This window comes from Notolepis coatsorum (assembly GCF_963971535.1).
Source record: "Notolepis coatsorum genome assembly, chromosome: 1".
Classification (NCBI taxonomy): Eukaryota; Metazoa; Chordata; class Actinopteri; order Aulopiformes; family Paralepididae; genus Notolepis; species Notolepis coatsorum.
In genome coordinates this window covers 25,885,974-25,903,687 of record NC_140165.1, presented here as the reverse complement: position 1 = coordinate 25,903,687, position 17,714 = coordinate 25,885,974, and the positions used below count along the sequence as shown (strand labels likewise).

The following is a 17,714-nucleotide window of genomic DNA, read 5'->3' as shown; positions in this document are numbered from 1 at the left end:
ATGCAGAGCCTTTTCCGGCTGGATTATATTGCCTTTAGTACTGTGGCTGCTGGAGCAGAGAGCCGTCTACCCCACTGCTGTGTGGGATCTACCCGTGAGGAGCATCACTCGAGCCCGTCTCTAGGAAGAGGCTGGCTGGCTTTCATCTATGCTGTCGCGCATACTTGGATTATAGCTGCTGCTTTTGTCTGCCGATCGAGGGGAGTATATGTACCGACTCCCGTAGCTGGAGCTTATTGATTCCCCGTTGATCCAGACTTTTGCATTCGAACATTCCTCTCCCCTGCTGGCTTACAACCGGAGGGAACCCCCTTAGTATCTCCAGCTGACTACGAGTGTACCTTATGTAATTCTTATGCTACAGGTGGTATTAATTATACCCATCGTAATATGCTCATGGACTTACGCTCTTGACCTATTTATGCATATTCTTCGCCATACAAGCGCGACCCTAATTCTCAATACTGTAATCTACTATTGCTGCTCTTCTAATAAATATTCTAAACAGGACTTTCTTTGTTAAGCTGTATTCTTGTGAGGGTGTTCACCATATATACCGTGTACTGTATGGCCAGTAATTAAAGTACATAACTAAGTAGTGGTTTAATAATACCATACTCTCAATACAGTCAGGTAATTGTACCCCTCAGTTACAATTTATATATATTCTTTTGTATTTATTATGTGTTGAATTTCTCGACATTGTAAATGAGAGCTTGCTCTCAATGATCCTTCGAGATTAAATAAAGATTGAATTTCATTTAATTGAAAAATCATAACTGAAAAATAAAATGTGATTAATTGCCAAGCCCTAGTAGGGACGGCTCCATACCACTTGTTCAGTCCCGATACCACAACCATGAGCATCTGACGATACCACTCTGATATCTTTGTTAATTAATCATAGAAAATTGAAATTATTTTCAAAATGTCTATGACTAGTCAGCTGCATAGTACATGCTTCGTTATGATCAATCTAAAAGCAATAAAACCAACTCAAGCTAAATATATTAATTGATTTTCAATGATGCATAATGATATGTCAAATAATGTCCGGTTAAAGTCATAGGCCCGTCTATAACGGTCAGGTTTTAAACTGTGGGTTTCAAACAGGAGGAAAGACTGCCAGGTTTTAAACTGTGTGGGTTTCAAACAGGAAGAAAGACTGCCAGGTTTTAAACTGTGTGAGTTTCAAACTGGAAGAAAGACTGCCAGGTTTTAAACTGGGTGGGTTTCAAACAGGAAGAAAGACTGCCAGGTTTTAAACTGTGTGGGTTTCAAACAGGAGGAAAGACTGCCAGGTTTTAAACTGTGTGGGTTTCAAACAGGAAGAAAGACTGCCAGGTTTTAAACTGTGTGGGTTTCAAACAGGAGGAAAGACTGCCAGGTTTTAAACTGTGTTAGTAGCAAACTATAGGGCTGATCAGCCTGTGCTTTGGCGCAGAAAGTTACAGAGGCACATGGTGTGGGAATATGTTTCACATCAGGCAATTGGGAAGTATTTCGGAGTTAACATTTGTAACACCAGATGGTGACAACAATGGCTTCAAATGCTGCCACAGAGACAACCTCAAGGTTCTGTAGATATACTGTATATATGTGTGTGACTCACACACATCATGAACAGGCCACAAGAGACAACATAAAAGGTATGCATGCCATACGTCCTTCATTCACTGGAGATATATTTATTACCAACTATAGCATGCCATGGACATAGTTGTATATGTCCATTTTACAGCTGTGAAGCACTTTGGGCTGCAATCCTTGAAAGGTGCTACGAATAAAGTGTATTATTATTATTATAAATATAAATATTCATTATCATTGTGGAACCAGTTTTATGTCTTCTGTGTGGTGCCTTTCTCAAACCTGACCAGTTCAAGAGATTAGTCCCACCCTCATGCATGTTACACAGTTTAGTGTAATCTACCATGCCTAAAAACCTGGAGATGTTTTAGTTGAAGATCCCCAATGGCAGGTCTATTTTAACATGAAGAGCCACAATGGCGGGTCTATTTTACCTTGAAGAGCCACAATGGCGGGTCTATTTCACCTTGAAGAGCCACAATGGCGGGTCCATTTTACCTTGAAGAGCCACAATTGGTATCCATCTTCTTGTCTGACTCTGGAGAAAACGGTACGTGCCTTTCCCATAAAATGGTGGCGCGTTTCTTTAACTCTGGTTATACACACATACCTGCCAACTTTATCGTCTTTATGTTTTACCTGGAAGGTGGCTTCTCGAAGTCCACGTCCAGACATCGCTCGTAGGAGCTGATGAAGATCTCCAGCCACAACTTTAAGTAGTCCGGGTCCCTCTGACAGAGACAGAGACAGAGACAGAGACAGAGACAGAGAGAGAGAGAGAGATGATGGATGGATGACAAGCAGGAGCCAGAGAGAAAGAACAGGAAAAGGGAGAGAGAAGGAGAAATATTGTAGTTGGCATTCTTTATTGATAGACGCTGGTTGAAAACACAAACACACAGGGTAATCAAATTAATTCCTAGTAGCCGACGGAGCATGTCCTGTGTGTGTGTGTGTGTGTGTGTGTGTGTGTGTACATGGCGTGCATGCGTTTCTCCACTACTGTCAAAGCTTATTAGGTGCTGCCAACCAGAGAACAATCTTTATGGTCCAGTGAAGTCTAGCATCAGCAATGTGTGCTCTGCATCTCGATTCTCACCATCATATAAGTGTGTTACGCGTGCGGTGAGTAACGCATAGCCTCTCTTCAACTGGACATGATGGCACTTGATCTACTAGTCGCGATTCTTCTAAATGTCCCCAGGGTGCACTCAAAGCTTGCCATCTCTTTTTATGCACCCTGGGCATGGAATGGCAACGACAGCTTTACATAAATAAAATTTCATCGACTTCCAGAAGGCTTTTGACTGCATCCACCGTGATAGTCTCTGGAAGATCACGAGAAGCTATGGAATCCCCTCCCACATATTTAATGTCATCAAACTGTTCTAACACCGGCTTTTCTTGCACTAGTCTGTGGGAACAAGCGCCACCAGTTTTGAAGTAGGCCTAAAAATAAATGACATGGCATAGGACTATAGAGAAGGAGCTCCAGCAACACCACCAGAGCTGGGGGACCATAGAGAAGATGGCCAAAGATGGATGCAAGCGGAGAAACTTTGTTGATGCCCTATGCGCCAGCCGGCGTAATGGGGATAAGTAAGTAAGGGCATGGAATGCGTTGCAAAATATCATCACCTTAGAAGCACCTTCTCCTTTGAATACTTTTAAAAAGGTCTTTTGCAAACTGCCCTAAAGGGAACGTGTTGCGTTGTACATAACCTTGACTGGATATAGACTTAATGTGGACTGCGTTATGAATATCGCCGGTATGGACTGTATGCTTCTCTTATTAAATACCTGTATGTGTTTTCTATTGTGTGTGAAATCGATTTTCTTGTAATTTTCTTTGTGAAACTGTTTATTTTGTTGCCGTCTCTGACCATGACTCCCAGGGAGAAGAGATATTGTATCTCAATGGGACCTTCCTGTATGAATAAATTAAATAAATAAATGAATGAGATAATTCTCCCGATATCCTTTACGTCAGTGAAGATTAGAGAAAGGTGATATACTTGAGACGGGTTGCTCATTCTCTATAGAAAACAAGTCTTGCTGGACAAGCTGTTCCAGTATCGGTCCTTATCTGCAGAGGTCATGGCTATGACTAATGTCTTTGATACTTGGCAGCCTCAGCCATAAACCTGATAAACGTGCCGTCAGTGGCTTGGAAGCGGCACGCCGGCCAGAGGAAAAGGAACAAACAACTAGCAAGATTCTGTTCAGTTTGTGCTGCAATAAGAGACGATGCTCTTTTTTATCTCTAGAAATATTTTATCTCGTAAACTTTATTGGATGGACACACAAACTTTATTGGATGGACACACACACACACACACACACACACACAGTGATGGCAATTATTCAATTAACAGCAGCTCAAACAGTCAGGAATGGGAGGGGCTGCTGAGCCCGATTTCCTCTCTCTCTCTCTCTCTCTCTCTCTCTCTCTCTGTACGTTCAATTAATCTTTAAAAACAAACTGGATAGTTGATGATAATAAGTATTTCGCTTCATTCGCTGAAATATTCTAAAATCATTAAGTCTGCTATAAGCCATTCTCCCTCTTGTGTGTGTGTGTGTGTGTGTGTGTGTGTGTGTGTGCGTGAGAGAGTAAGTGAGGGTGTGTGTGTGTGTGTGTGTGTGTGTGTGTGTGTGTGTGTGTGTGTGGACCTGGACGACGGTTCGTTAATCTGTGCCTGAGTTCGGTACACTAATACAAATAAAACTGGACTTTGGGACCAAGTGTAGTCGGATCCGGGCCCGGTTCTGTAGTGTGAAAGCACTACAATATGTCCCCTTTAACACTTTGAGTGCCAGCAACAACAATTGTCGTCTTATCAGACCCCCCATTGAGTGCCGACGACGTGAAATGTCGTTTGTTTGCCGTATCTTTTTTTATTGCCGATTTGAATTCATATTTCATCAATCGAGCCTCGGGTTAGTGCTGCAGTCTCTCTGAGCTCAATTGGGAAGATACCGCCCCCTATCGTCTCTCCCTGTGTAACTGCACCCCATCAGCTCAGACTGCTGAAGGGGGGGTGGTCAGTTTCCTGATTTTATTTTTCCCTCAAGGCATCTGAAGGATCGATTGTGCTCGCCGGCCCGTAAAACCCGTGGATTATGTATTTACAGTATCAACACTAATCAATGAGCGTGATCGATATTTGGAATGGCGATCAGGAATTGGAATCATCTTTTTGGATAACATCTGATCTCAGGTAAGGAATCTATTTTACCAGTCTTAGAATAATCAGACCTGCTTTCACGGAGATATAAGCGTTTGCCCTATGTGTGTATGTGGCTCTGTGGCTGTGATCGCTGATGAGGAAATGAGAATTGATTTTTCAGCCCGCCTCTATAGCGTGCATAAGTACACATATACTATCGATAATCTAGCGTTTATTTGAAAACGATTCATAAATAGGCAGAAAAGTTACAACGTTTTTGTGTATTATAGAATATTCCAGTAAATGCCTTTTATCACGGAATCTTTATATTTTCCTTGAAAACGAGGGCTTTTCAAAATGCTATAAAACGAAAATTAACTGATAAAAAAACAGTCCGTTTCGACAATGTTGACTGCAAACAAGTCATTGATAAACGACAGGCAGATTAGACACATAGCCATAATTTAAAACATAGCTTATGCGTTTTTAACGCCATCATTGAAGTGGATGCTGGCACTCAACAGGGTTTTCAATGTTAAATGGCCGGCACTGAAATTGTTAAGGAGCACACATGTTGCCATAGCGACCAGAACACCAACGCACATGGGCAGAATGCATATTGGAAAGTGGTCCCATATACATAGATAACCTGTCTGTTAGCAACAGTAATTCTAGTGAATGCCCCTTTAACAACTGAAGATATGAATGGCATTTCAGCTATGTGAGGTCAGGTAGCCCATGTCTCAGGTGTTCCATCTTCTTAGGGCGTGTATGTAACCTAAAGCCCGCACCTGTCGGAGTAGAAAACAGGCTTGGTCACATTCTCTTCTCTGGCAGTTGGGTGATGGACATTTCCTACATTCCTGGAACAATGATAGCCCAGAGAGAGATGAGATGGAAGAAACATTCCTGGAACAATGCCCAGAGAGAAATGGGATAGAAGAAACCAAGAGACAGAGATTGGGTTGGGGGGGGGGGGGCGAGTGGGGGGTGCTTGGCTGGACATGGTAGTGACACAATGTTTCCTCAAGGCTTTTTGTGCTGAAGCCAGAGTTTAGTGCTGGAGGAGTTTAGTGTTGAAGTAGAGTTTGCTTCCAGTTAGTGATCAGTTTCAGTAACTGTTGTGTTTTAAAAACAGCCCTTATTTTGGACAGCCTACTTATAACTAGGGGTGTAAATATTTGACCCCACATCCACAACGATTTGATTCGATTACAATTCTTCAGGCAACGATTCAATGCATCATGAAATATCTTGACCACGATTCGGTCTCGATGCGATTCGACCTTACGATTGATGCATTGCTACACCCCTACTTATAACTGTCAGGGCTGTACAGTGTTATGAGGGCATAGCATATTGCCCCTAAAAATAGCCTGTGCTAGTAGAAAGAAATATTTGGGGGCACCCTTGCTAGTACGGATTTCAACCCTTTCATTCGTATTTCACTCCTTTTTTCTGAGGAATTTAAACGTTGCAAACTAATCTTGTTGGCCATTTTCTATATCTCTCCTCCCTCTGTCTCTCTCCGTCTGCCCGAGGAGCGGGGCTGTTACTTACACACTCGCGTGACTGACACTCACACATACGGGTACTTGAGCAGTGCTGTCCGTGCTGAAACAGAGCAGAGCTCATCATAGCGAAGAGAACGAAACGTTCGAAAAAAGCATGCATAGCGCGACATGTGTAACATTAAGTTACACTGCTATTGTTAGCAAGCTAAGCATGCATAGCACGACCCGTGTAACGTTAAGTAACTTGTGTTCCGCAGGGAAAGACCGTTCATCACTGCATAAAACTTGGTTTAATCCAAATATCCATTCAGAAACTTTGTATTATGAAATAATTCTTGGATGTCTGACTATTTCCCTATGCCTTGTTTGGTGCGAGTTCAGCTGACACTGTTGACACACCCACTACGCAAAGCGTGCACTCTCACACACACACACACTGCTCCGGTCATGCGTCCACTCAACTCATGGAAAATACAGCATCAGGCTATTGTTCTAAAAGTATCTCTACTAATAAAATGGAGTATTGAACCGTTTTTAACAGCTGGGTATTGGGTGGGACATTCTGATTTAAGAACTTTCTAAATAAAATAGAAAGTCCCAAAATAGTTAATTTATCTGACTGCTTGTATTAATTGATCAAAAAGTAGCCATGTGCAGTAATATAGTTATATAAAAGAATAATAAAGCAATGTCGATTATGTTCTTAATAATAACAAAAAAGTGCTTGTAAAAAAATCAAAAGAACCGATAAGAGTATCAATAAAGTACCGAACCGTTAAGCAGTATCGAATCGACCCATCCCTAATGAACACTGTTAATACACTGTTATCAATGAAAGAAGAAATGTTTGCAGCTGTGGTAATACTTCAGTTGGTTCATTATAAAAGATACAAACCTGAAAACAAAAGCACTTAAATGTTAAATAAAAGGACCACAGTAATGAGGCAGGAGGAACATATTTTTTTGCACTATAATGGTCAAATTGTTATTTAAAAAAAGCCCCTAGTGAAAAAGCTTAGCATACAGCCCTGACTGTAATGTAAATTGTAGCATGATTAATCTAATCGCAATTGCGATGTCAGCCTGTGCAATTATATCACTGCATAAAAGGCTGCGATTTAATAAAAGATCTGAGCCGTTAAAGAGCCATATTATGCGCATTATATTTGTGCACATATCGTAGCAAACCATTTTTAGGAAATGTTAGACATAAGTAGTACGTGCTTACTAGGAGCCTACAGGAGTCTTCAATAACGTTTGAATGGTAATCTATTCTGTGAATACATTTGTTGAAACAACATCTTTGTTGGCAGATGGCTCCCTCTCATCAACACTGCTATCGAATGTTAGCAACCAAAGTGTGCGTAGCTTGAACTGTGTAAACTAGTGTTTCGCTGGGAAAGACCGTTTACAACTTGGTTTGGAAACTTTGCATTATGAAATAAGACATTTGGGGGTGTCTGGTCATGGTAATATTCTCTCTGTGGCGCATGTGATTCAGGAGTGTAAACACTCCTGTGTGGTTAAGTGTGTTGAGAAATAAACATTTCAAAACTATCAGTAATATCTAGTGATGCACGATATATCGGCCGCCGATATAATATCGGCCGATATGGCAGTTTTTTTACACATCGGTATCTGTCTTTTTTTTTTTACATGTTTTGGCTCAAATTAAATAGTTTCAAAATATCAGTCATTCCTGAAAATAAGTTACAAAAGTAAAGAAATATTTTTTTGGAAAATAGCTCTTTTTGATTATCATAAAAAAGTGTTTTCTATAGGCTACAGAGATATCGACATCGGTAAATATCGGTATCGGCCAGAACAGCAATATTAATATCGGTTATCTGCCACAATTTTCACATCGGTGCATCACTAGTAATCTCTGCATTTTCCTTGATAACCAAGCAAGTAGACTAATTTATTCCATATCACAATATTGTCCACAATAATCGCAAACACACTCTTTCACCAAATCAGGCAGCCCTACTTTATAATTGCCTTACATTTGTTTTAGGGGAGCAGTAAAGCCTACATGATGAATGACCATTTTGTTGACCAGCAACAAGTACTGAAGACTGATCTTGTTCTTGACCTGGTTCTGAATGAGACTCGATAAGCTCTGGTTGGGTCTTGATAAGCTCTGGTCTTGAATGGGACTTGATAAGCTCTGGTCTTGGTTTTGACCTGGTCTTGAATGGGACTTGATAAGCTCTGGTCTTGGTTTTGACCTGGTCTTGAATGGGACTTGATAAGCTCTGGTCTTGGTCCACTGTAGGTGGTCTCCACTAAAACACTATAATAACTACGATACACACCCACCATCGGTTGCAGAGGCCAATTTAACCCACCATGCCAACAATGCGCCTTTCAAGTGTAAGTAGATGAACTGTTTACTTGTGTCTGTTTGCCACAAACGCCCAACCAATTTAGATGCTATATATTGCTACCGTTTGTTGACAATAATTAACATGCAATGTGATCTTTATTTCCATGACATGGGGCGAGACAAAAACACAACTTCTCTACTGCACAGTAGGAACTGATGTTTGACCTACTGGGTGAACAGCATGTAGGTTCTAAAAGCATAGAGTGTGGGTAGTAGGGTTAGTAGCTTCTGTCTGAGTGTGTAGGTACTGAGAGTAGTAGGGTTAGTAGCTTCTGTCTGATTGTGTAGGTAGTACTGAGGGGTAGTAGGGTTAGTAGCTTCCGTCTGATTGTGTAGGTAGTACTGAGGGGTAGTAGGGTTAGTAGCTTCTGTCTGATTGTGTAGGTAGGTACTGAGGGTAGTAGGGTTAGTAGCTTCTGTCTGATTGTGTAGGTACTGAGGGGTAGTAGGGTTAGTAGCTTCTGTCTGATTGTGTAGGTAGTACTGAGGGGTAGTAGGGTTAGTAGCTTATGTCTGATTGTGTAGGTAGTACTGAGGGGTAGTAGGGTTAGTAGCTTCTGTCTGAGTGTGTAGGTACTGAGGGGTACTAGTAGGGTTAGTAGCTTCTGTCTGATTGTGTAGGTAGGTACTGAGGGGTAGTAGGGTTAGTAGCTTGTGTAGGTACTGAGGGGTAGTAGGGTTAGTAGCTTCTGTATGATTGTGTAGGACTAGGTACTGAGGGGTAGTAGGGTTAGCAGCTTCTGTATGATTGTGTAGGACTAGGTACTGAGGGGTAGTAGGGTTAGTAGCTGTTGTGTCTGATTGTGTAGGTACTGAGGGGTAGTAGGGTTAGTAGCTTCCGTCTGATTATGTAGGTACTGAGGTGTAGTAGGGTTAGTAGCTGTTGTGTCTGATTATGTAGGTACTGAGGTGTAGTAGGGTTAGTAGCTTCTGTCTGATTGTGTAGGTACTGAGGGTAGTAGGGTTAGTAGCTTGTGTCTGATTGTGTAGAACTGATGGTAGTAGGGTTAGTAGCTTGTGTCTGATTGTGTAGGTACTGAAGGATTTCAGACATGTCAACTATTAAGACCCTTCCTGGAGGACATTCCATTCAGCCAGTGGGGACATTAGGACAACATTTCCCCTGTAAAACCTCTTAAGACCATTTCTAATGGTTCAATCTTAGAACCTCAGAAACCAACAGCAGGAGCACGAGCCATAGGCTGTTTCGCGGTTGTTTCTTGGATGTGCAACACAAAGGTACTCTGCACATTACTTCACAGTTAACAGTATGTTACTAACATTAGTTACTTTCAGTTCAAGTAACGCTGCATGTGTAACAAGCATATTAACAAGTAAAAAGTACAAGGGGATTATTAGGTATATTTTCAACAACTTGATACAACTTCCTTGAATCTGTGGAGCATGTTTGTTTCGTTATTTTTTTTTTTCATAGAAACTACGGTAGTCTAAATCACTTTTTAATGACCTACTCATTTCACTCACTTTCTCCCCTTGTTTTGGCCATGCTGTTTATGGTGGGCGTAGCAACATACACACCAACATTTAAATTAATTATTTCCTTCCTGGCTCCTAAAAGCACAGCCAATTGATTCATCAAAGCTAATTCATTGCTTCTGTCCCCTTGTGACATGACCAAGGGCAACATTTTCAACAGCTGGTATAGGCTTGTTAATCTGAAGACTTCAAACCCTGGCCAAACTTTAAGGAGTACATAATTTATGTTCTTTTTTCCCCCAGCGTCTAAATAACATTTCAGACTGACGGATTCATACAACGACTAGGCAAAGCTGCGAAACCCATAATACGCCCCCTTTAAAAGTAGCCCAATTTCCCCCACTGATTCCAGATATATGTAACCTATATATAATATTCCCACAGGTCCTGCTGGGTATGAGGCAAAGAGATGACCCCCAGTCCAGATTGGAAAATAGCCGTCAGTCACTCAGGAGCACTCCCTGCATTGTTCCCAGACAGAAGAATTTCAGTCATCTACGCAGAGCTTTTTTTTCTTTTTTCTAGCTAATCTTCCCTCCGCTGGCTGGAGCAGGCCTGTGTAGATAGGAGCCTGCAGGGTCAAGTTAGTGGGCTAGAGAGGTCACCGCTACCAATCCAGGTCAAGGAAGGGACGAGGGAGGGATGACATGAACATTTGATTTGATTATGACTACCGAGACGATTATGAATGAATGAATCGTTTATTTTCGGCCTTTGTTTACAACAAATCATAAACACACTTGTGTGGACTTACAAAAAGAAAGAAAATCACAAATGTACATATTCAAAGTGAGCTCACACACAAAATCCAAACTTAATGACCAAAAAAAGGAATGGGCTGAAGCACATGCTTATTTTTGCCTATCCTTTACAATTCTTAAAAACTAAATATATTTTTAATATAAAGAGAAATACTTTAAATAAGCTGCAAAATATATAAAACTTTTTTTTATGTTTTACTCAAAACTGCACTTGTGAATTATAAAAAAAATTAAGGCTTTTTTAAATCTCCCCTGAGAAGTACACAACTTCAACCCGTCACTAAGGCTATTCCATAGTTTAACTCCCAAAATTGAACACATCTAGCTTTTACATTAGTTCTTACTTTTTTAATAATACATAACCCTCTTAAATTATACTTTCCTTCTCTTGGTTTAAAGAGACATTGAATGCAAACTGGTAGGCTTTTACTCGTACTGCTTTTTTGTAGGCAAAGGTGTATTTACTTCACTCTCTTGCCCCTAGGAAAATGATGAGTGCCTCATTTGTTTCGGTGTGGGACGGTAAAGGCTTATGGCATATTGAAGGGCAGCGCAAGTTCTATGAAGTAAGCAACTTCAAGCAGTCTGCAGTAGGCAAACACTGCATTCAGGGAAAGTGTCACTCTGATTTCCTCAAGAACGTTTCAAATATTTTAATCTAATTTAGATTAGAGCCAAAATAGTCTACTATGTTATGCCTACTTAGACAAGCGATTTATGAGTAAGTTTAACTCTTTGATGGCCAATATCTCGTGTTTCACCGCCAACGCTTGAACGCCAAAAACATAATATCTCGTTTTTAGATCCTTTGATCTTTTTCCTTTGATCCCAGTTCTAAACGGTCAGCCGGATCACTCTAGGTGTCCCTGGCTCATTTGCCTACGTTGGAATTGCAATGCCGAATCTCACCAGGTGGCAGTATTGCCTACCTTTTCAACTCTGATAGTCCAGTTCAGACAGTGTCTCTACTGATCCCTTTGTCAAGACTCGCTCTGAGGGAGAGTACCTTCTGGCTAAGGTAAGGTATATAATTTTTTTTTTTTATCTACTTTTTCTCCCCATTTTCTATTTTTCTCCCATCCCAATTTCGTATTTCCAATTCTTCTCTCCCCTGTCTTGAACGTTGCTAGACTATGCCTCCCACTGGTCGGCTGTAGTGAGGATAGAAGCCTTGCATCACGTGTCCCATCCGGTACACGAGGAGGCAGCCTGTCGCATCTTTTCACCACAGCAGCTCGAACTCTGTGGCGAGGAGTAACGCGTGGGAGGCTCACGCTGCCCCCGATGCTTGTATGCTTTCTACAACGGAGTTCGGCGATTCATTTCTGGTCATGTGACATGTACGCCCAATCGTGGGACCGCAAGTGTCTACACTGGTTAAGCTTAGGCGCTCTTTCGAAGTTGGTTAAGGTTAGAGTTTGTCTTAGAGCATGGCGATAGAACGCCAGGTGCTTTGCAGGCTGTTCGACGCGGAAATGGGCAAGTGGCCAATCAGATTCGCAAATCGCCGAACTCCGTTGTAGAAAGCATGGACACGCCCCCGATACTTCCTGTTTCTGCCGCATCGGTGTCACCCAACCAACCTGTAGGAGTCGCTGTCTACAACGTCCAATCCCCACCCACCGGCTTTCCCACCCTCTAACACTGCCAATTAACGCGTCTTATCTCGCGATCTATGGAAAAATACTGGATTATTTTGGAAATGGGCGATGTTTAGCGTGTAATAAACTACAGTGTAGAAACAAACTTTTTTTACATGTTGGACTAGAAATAATGTCTGTCAAATGAGCCATACTATTGTCTCCATAGCTATAATATAGAATATACAATAGCTCCACAAAGATCATGAAATATCGTGAAAATGGTCAAGAAAAGCTGGCGCTAGCCAGTGCAGATGGGGAAAGCTAGTGGCGCTCAAAGAGTTAAGGGGAAGTAAAAGTGACTTACAGAAACACCTAACATTAACCTCTTAACATTTTGGTTGCCGGAAACGTAGATCTACGTTTTTCTCACGGTATTTATTTTATTCGTTATTGCCATTCATAATTCAGCGGGGCACCTTGTGCATGCTGTACTGAATGTGTCTGAGCTGGCTGACGGTCTTATACCGCCCTCTAACGCCTTCAGCCATTATAGCACCCAGTTAGAAACGGGTTCGTTTATTTTCTCTACCGAGCTGCGGCGTGGGGGCAGGTCCAAAACACACGCTTGTAGGGATGGTTGACTACTGACCCCGCCCCCCCTGTTGAAGTGCAATGCCCAACAACGTCGGAGACAGGATCGCTGTGGATAACTGGAATGGTGATCAGATATTTGGATTTTTTTTTATTACATCAGAGACCAGGTAAGGACATTATATATGAAAGCTTGCGTTGATCTGATATTTATTTTTTCCCCGATCGACGCTGTCTCTGTTTGTATGTGTGGCTGTTTGCCGTTGGGTTGCCGTTTGCCGTTGGGGGGGGGGGGGCGGTACGCCGGTCTAAACAACATTGAATGCGTGCACGAGGAAGGATAATAATTATGATCTAGCGTTAATTTCAGGAAGATCCGATAATCAGGCGAAAAATGACAACGTGTTTATTGAATTACACAAAACCGCAGTTTACACGTATTTTCCCTGGAATGACTCAGAAGCACCCAAACTATATTCACATTCAAAACGGTATAAACGGAAATGTATGGATGAAAAAATAATATGTTTTGACCAGAAGCAAGTCACTGAGACTCTACGGCGTTATTAGACCCATAGCTATACTAGTATAAAATATAGGTTTAGCTCTACAAACTACATTTACATGGGGTTAATGGACGGCAAGGAAGGGGTCACTTACCGGAAGGGGCGTGGCACTCAATGTGTTAACAATCGCCCCCAAAAGTGGCTCGTTTTTGAGGACTGCATACTTTTTTTTCAAACCAAAATACTATACTTTATACTTATAGCACTGCACGTATGAGCCTGGTCTCTTTTGAAAGATGACATTCTGAAGTTTCTGATACAATAAAGTTTTTCTGTAGTAGTTAGTAGTCCAGAAGTAGTATTTCCAAAGAAATTGGTATGGCTGAAAAGACATGCTGGGTCCATAGCCTGAAGTCTTGTGTAGTGCATGTCCAGATTTCATAAAAGTGCCGGTGGGAAAATCGTCCTCAAGAGGGCCCACATGTTGCATGCTAGTTTTACATAATGACAAGTGGAGGTGCCAGATCCAATCAAATAGGTAAGTAAGTACCGGCACAAATTAAGCTCTGAGAGAGAGTGTGAGAGAGTGAGAGTGAGAGTGAGAGAGAGAGACAAGACAGACAGAGATGATGGATGGGTGGATGACAGGTACTGCAGGAGGCAGAGAGCAAGAACAGGAAAAGGGAGAGAGGAAGAGAGAGAGCTTGTGTCTGCGTGTCAGAATGGGAATCAGCCAGAACGAGCAGGAAGCTACTTCTCTGGAATCCACAAAGTGAGGTCATCATGCAGAACAGAGCCTGGGACTCTGGTGTGTGAGTGGGGGTTAATTTCTCATCCAGTGATGTCATTGGAGGAAACTGAAACCCAACTGGAGTATCCTCTGATGAGTTGACGGGATGCAGAATGAAAGCCTCTTGGCTCTCAACACTACTCTTTTTACAGCTTTGGGACATGTATAAGAAGAAGGTGTGAAGAATGCATCAGCTTTGTTTTTCAGTGAAGTGCCGCCTGTAAGAAGAACCCCACCTGTCTGTATGTATGGTGTTTCTGGTCAGAGAGAGAGAGAGACAGAGACAGAGACAGAGAGAGAGACAGAGAGAGACAGAGACAGAGAGAGAGACAGAGAGAGAGACAGAGACAGAGACAGAGACAGAGACAGAGACAGAGACAGAGAGAGAGACAGAGACAGAGACAGAGAGAGACAGGGAGACAGGGAGACAGAGAGAGAAACACAGAGATAGAAAGTCAGAGACACAGAGAGAATGAGGGGGAGACAGACAGACCGAGAGAGGGATAGGCCAAAAGAAAGATTTAGGCCAACAGCTTTTCTCTCAAGTGAGTCGGTGAGCATGCTCGTGGCTGTCGAGTGACTGCTTGGTGTGTATGTGACAGAGAATGCCTTCTTTCAGTGGGCAGACTGGGAGCACAGATGCCCATTGAGGGCTTGGACTGGGGACCCGCCCTGCTTTTACGGCATGGCTGTTTATTTTAGGCCTCCGTCACTGACCCAACACACACACTTACTTGTGGGGACTATTGATTACATTCATTCTCTAGCCTCCTACACTAACCTTAACCCTTACCACTACATGGGATGCCTAGCCTTATCCATTACCTTAAGCTTAAAGGAACATGCCAACATTTTTGGAAATTAGCTTACAGTCTTCTCCAGAGAGAGAGACAAGAAGATAGATACCAGTTTCCTCTCTGTGCCTTCAGTAGAAAGCTATTCGGCTGCATGTTAGCCTAGCTTAGCACAATGAATGGAAGCGGACATGGCCGGTTAGCCTTCGGGAGAGGTGTTAGTTGGACAATGCCTAGTAGGTGTCCATTCATTGTGCTAAGCTAGGCTAACGTGCAGCCAGATAGCCTTCTACTGAATGCACAGAGAGGAAACTGGTATCGATCTTCTTGTCTCTCTCTGGAGAAGACGATAAGCTAATTTCCCAAAATGTTGGCGTGTTCTTTTAAAGGACCATACCAGTATAATTTTTACTTCACCATTACCAGAGATTGTCCCTGTCTTTAACTAATCTAGTTGCATAAGTGTATGTTTTGGTAGATCTCAGTCGACCTTTCACACAGCCATTGATGTTGAAATATACTCCATGAAACTTGAAAGTTGCTACTAAGGCGTAGATAATTCACCCCTCTGAAAACCCACAACCACTCCTTTATGTTCGCGAACGTTACTGTATTACTCTACAACAAGCCATTCAGATGTACGCATCGCCCATGAGTTAATAACAAGAGCACCCAACTGAATGCGGAAGTTCGACACACAGGGCTTGTAGTAAAGTAAAACAGTGCCATGATTGTCACAAAGGTGAATTACCTAGGCCTAGCAACTTTCAAGACTTAAAGACGGGGACAATCTCTGGCAATGGTGAGAAGTAAAAAGATTATACTGGTATGGTCCTTTAAGCCCTAACCTTAAAATGGTTTAAAGTGAGGACTGGCCAGAATGTCCTCACTTCCCCCCAAAAGCCCTCACTTCTTATGTCCAGAACTCAACCAGTCCTCACAAGCATAGCACCACACACACAGAGCTAGGGGGATAGAACATAAACCACCGAGGCCTCATGTCATCTGAAACTGCTGACAACCATCATTCAGTCGATCTTTTATTCTCTAGGGCTTTTTAATTTTAATTTTTTTAATCCGTCGTACGTGGTCATCTCGTCCTGTGATTTTAATGCCCCATTCTATGTAATTTTATGAGTGTGCGACAACACATCCCATGACAGGACCACGTGCGGCTCTGTGCTACATCCATTATCATATTAAGCTCTTAGCACCCCCCCCCCACCACCACCCCCCTTTGGCCTGTATCATATTACTAAAGACCGTTTAGTTTGACCTCGTAAAGCTAACAAGGTCACCCCAGCTACACACAGATCAATGGGCTTCACTCTTCTGGATGAGATAGAGGAGGATGATGACGTCTCCGTCTATATCAAGTTTCCCAAACGCCAATGTAGGATCGATGGCTAGCAACCCATCTCATTCATCGTGATCTGGAAGGATATGGCTAGCTCCCATCTCATTCATAGTGATCTGGAAGGATATGGCTAGCTCCCATCTCATTCATAGTGATCTGGAAGGATATGGCTAGCTCCCATCTCATTCATAGTGATCTGGAAGGATATGGCTAGCTCCCATCTCATTCATAGTGATCTGGAAGGATATGGCTAGCTCCCATCTCATTCATAGTGATCTGGAAGGATATGGCTAGCTCCCATCTCATTCATAGTGATCTGGAAGGAGATGGCTAGCTCCCATCTCATTCATAGTGATCTGGAAGGAGATGGCTAGCTCCCATCTCATTCATCGTGATCTGGAAGGATATGGCTAGCTCCCATCTCATTCATAGTGATCTGGAAGGAGATGGCTAGCTCCCATCTCATTCATAGTGATCTGGAAGGAGATGGCTAGCTCCCATCTCATTCATAGTGATCTGGAAGGAGATGGCTAGCTCCCATCTCATTCATAGTGATCTGGAAGGATATGGCTAGCTCCCATCTCATTCATAGTGATCTGGAAGGAGATGGCTAGCTCCCATCTCATTCATAGTGATCTGGAAGGAGATGGCTAGCTCCCATCTCATTCATAGTGATCTGGAAGGAGATGGCTAGCTCCTATCTCATTCATAGTGATCTGGAAGGATATGGCTAGCTCCCATCTCATTCATAGTGACCTGAAATTATATATTGCTAGCTCCCATCTCATTCATAGTGACCTGAAATGATATATTGCTAGCTCCCATCTCATTCATAGTGACCTGAAATGATATATTGCTAGCTCCCATCTCATTCATAGTGACCTGGAAGGATATTGCTAGCTCCCATCTCATTCATAGTGACCCGAGTACTAGACTTTAAGTAGCATCTGACACAAGAGTACAATCTAAACAATGTAGACTTAAAGGTCAAATCTGTAATGCCGTCAAACAGCGACCTCTTGGTGAAAGAGCCCCACTTCCACTTGGTCCTCCGATTAGTTTATATTTTTTGTGTGAGTTGGAGTTTAGTAACTTATTATACTGTGAACTTCTCCAGACCTCTCGTTGTTGAGTCTGAGGTGTAGCCAGCAATAGCATACCAGCTATACCCA

At 42.4% G+C, this 17,714-nt stretch overlaps 1 protein-coding gene across 1 annotated transcript in view; it reads right to left on the bottom strand.

Annotated features, from left to right (window-relative positions):
* Positions 1–17,714, bottom strand: part of nbeal1 (neurobeachin-like 1) — a gene marked incomplete at its 3' end in the record, with an annotated part of 156,290 nt that overhangs the window by 116,708 nt on the left and 21,868 nt on the right. Inside the window, 1 exon segment of the mRNA XM_084319022.1 lies at positions 2,230–2,321. Within this exon segment, the coding sequence (XP_084175148.1) occupies positions 2,230–2,321 (92 nt within the window).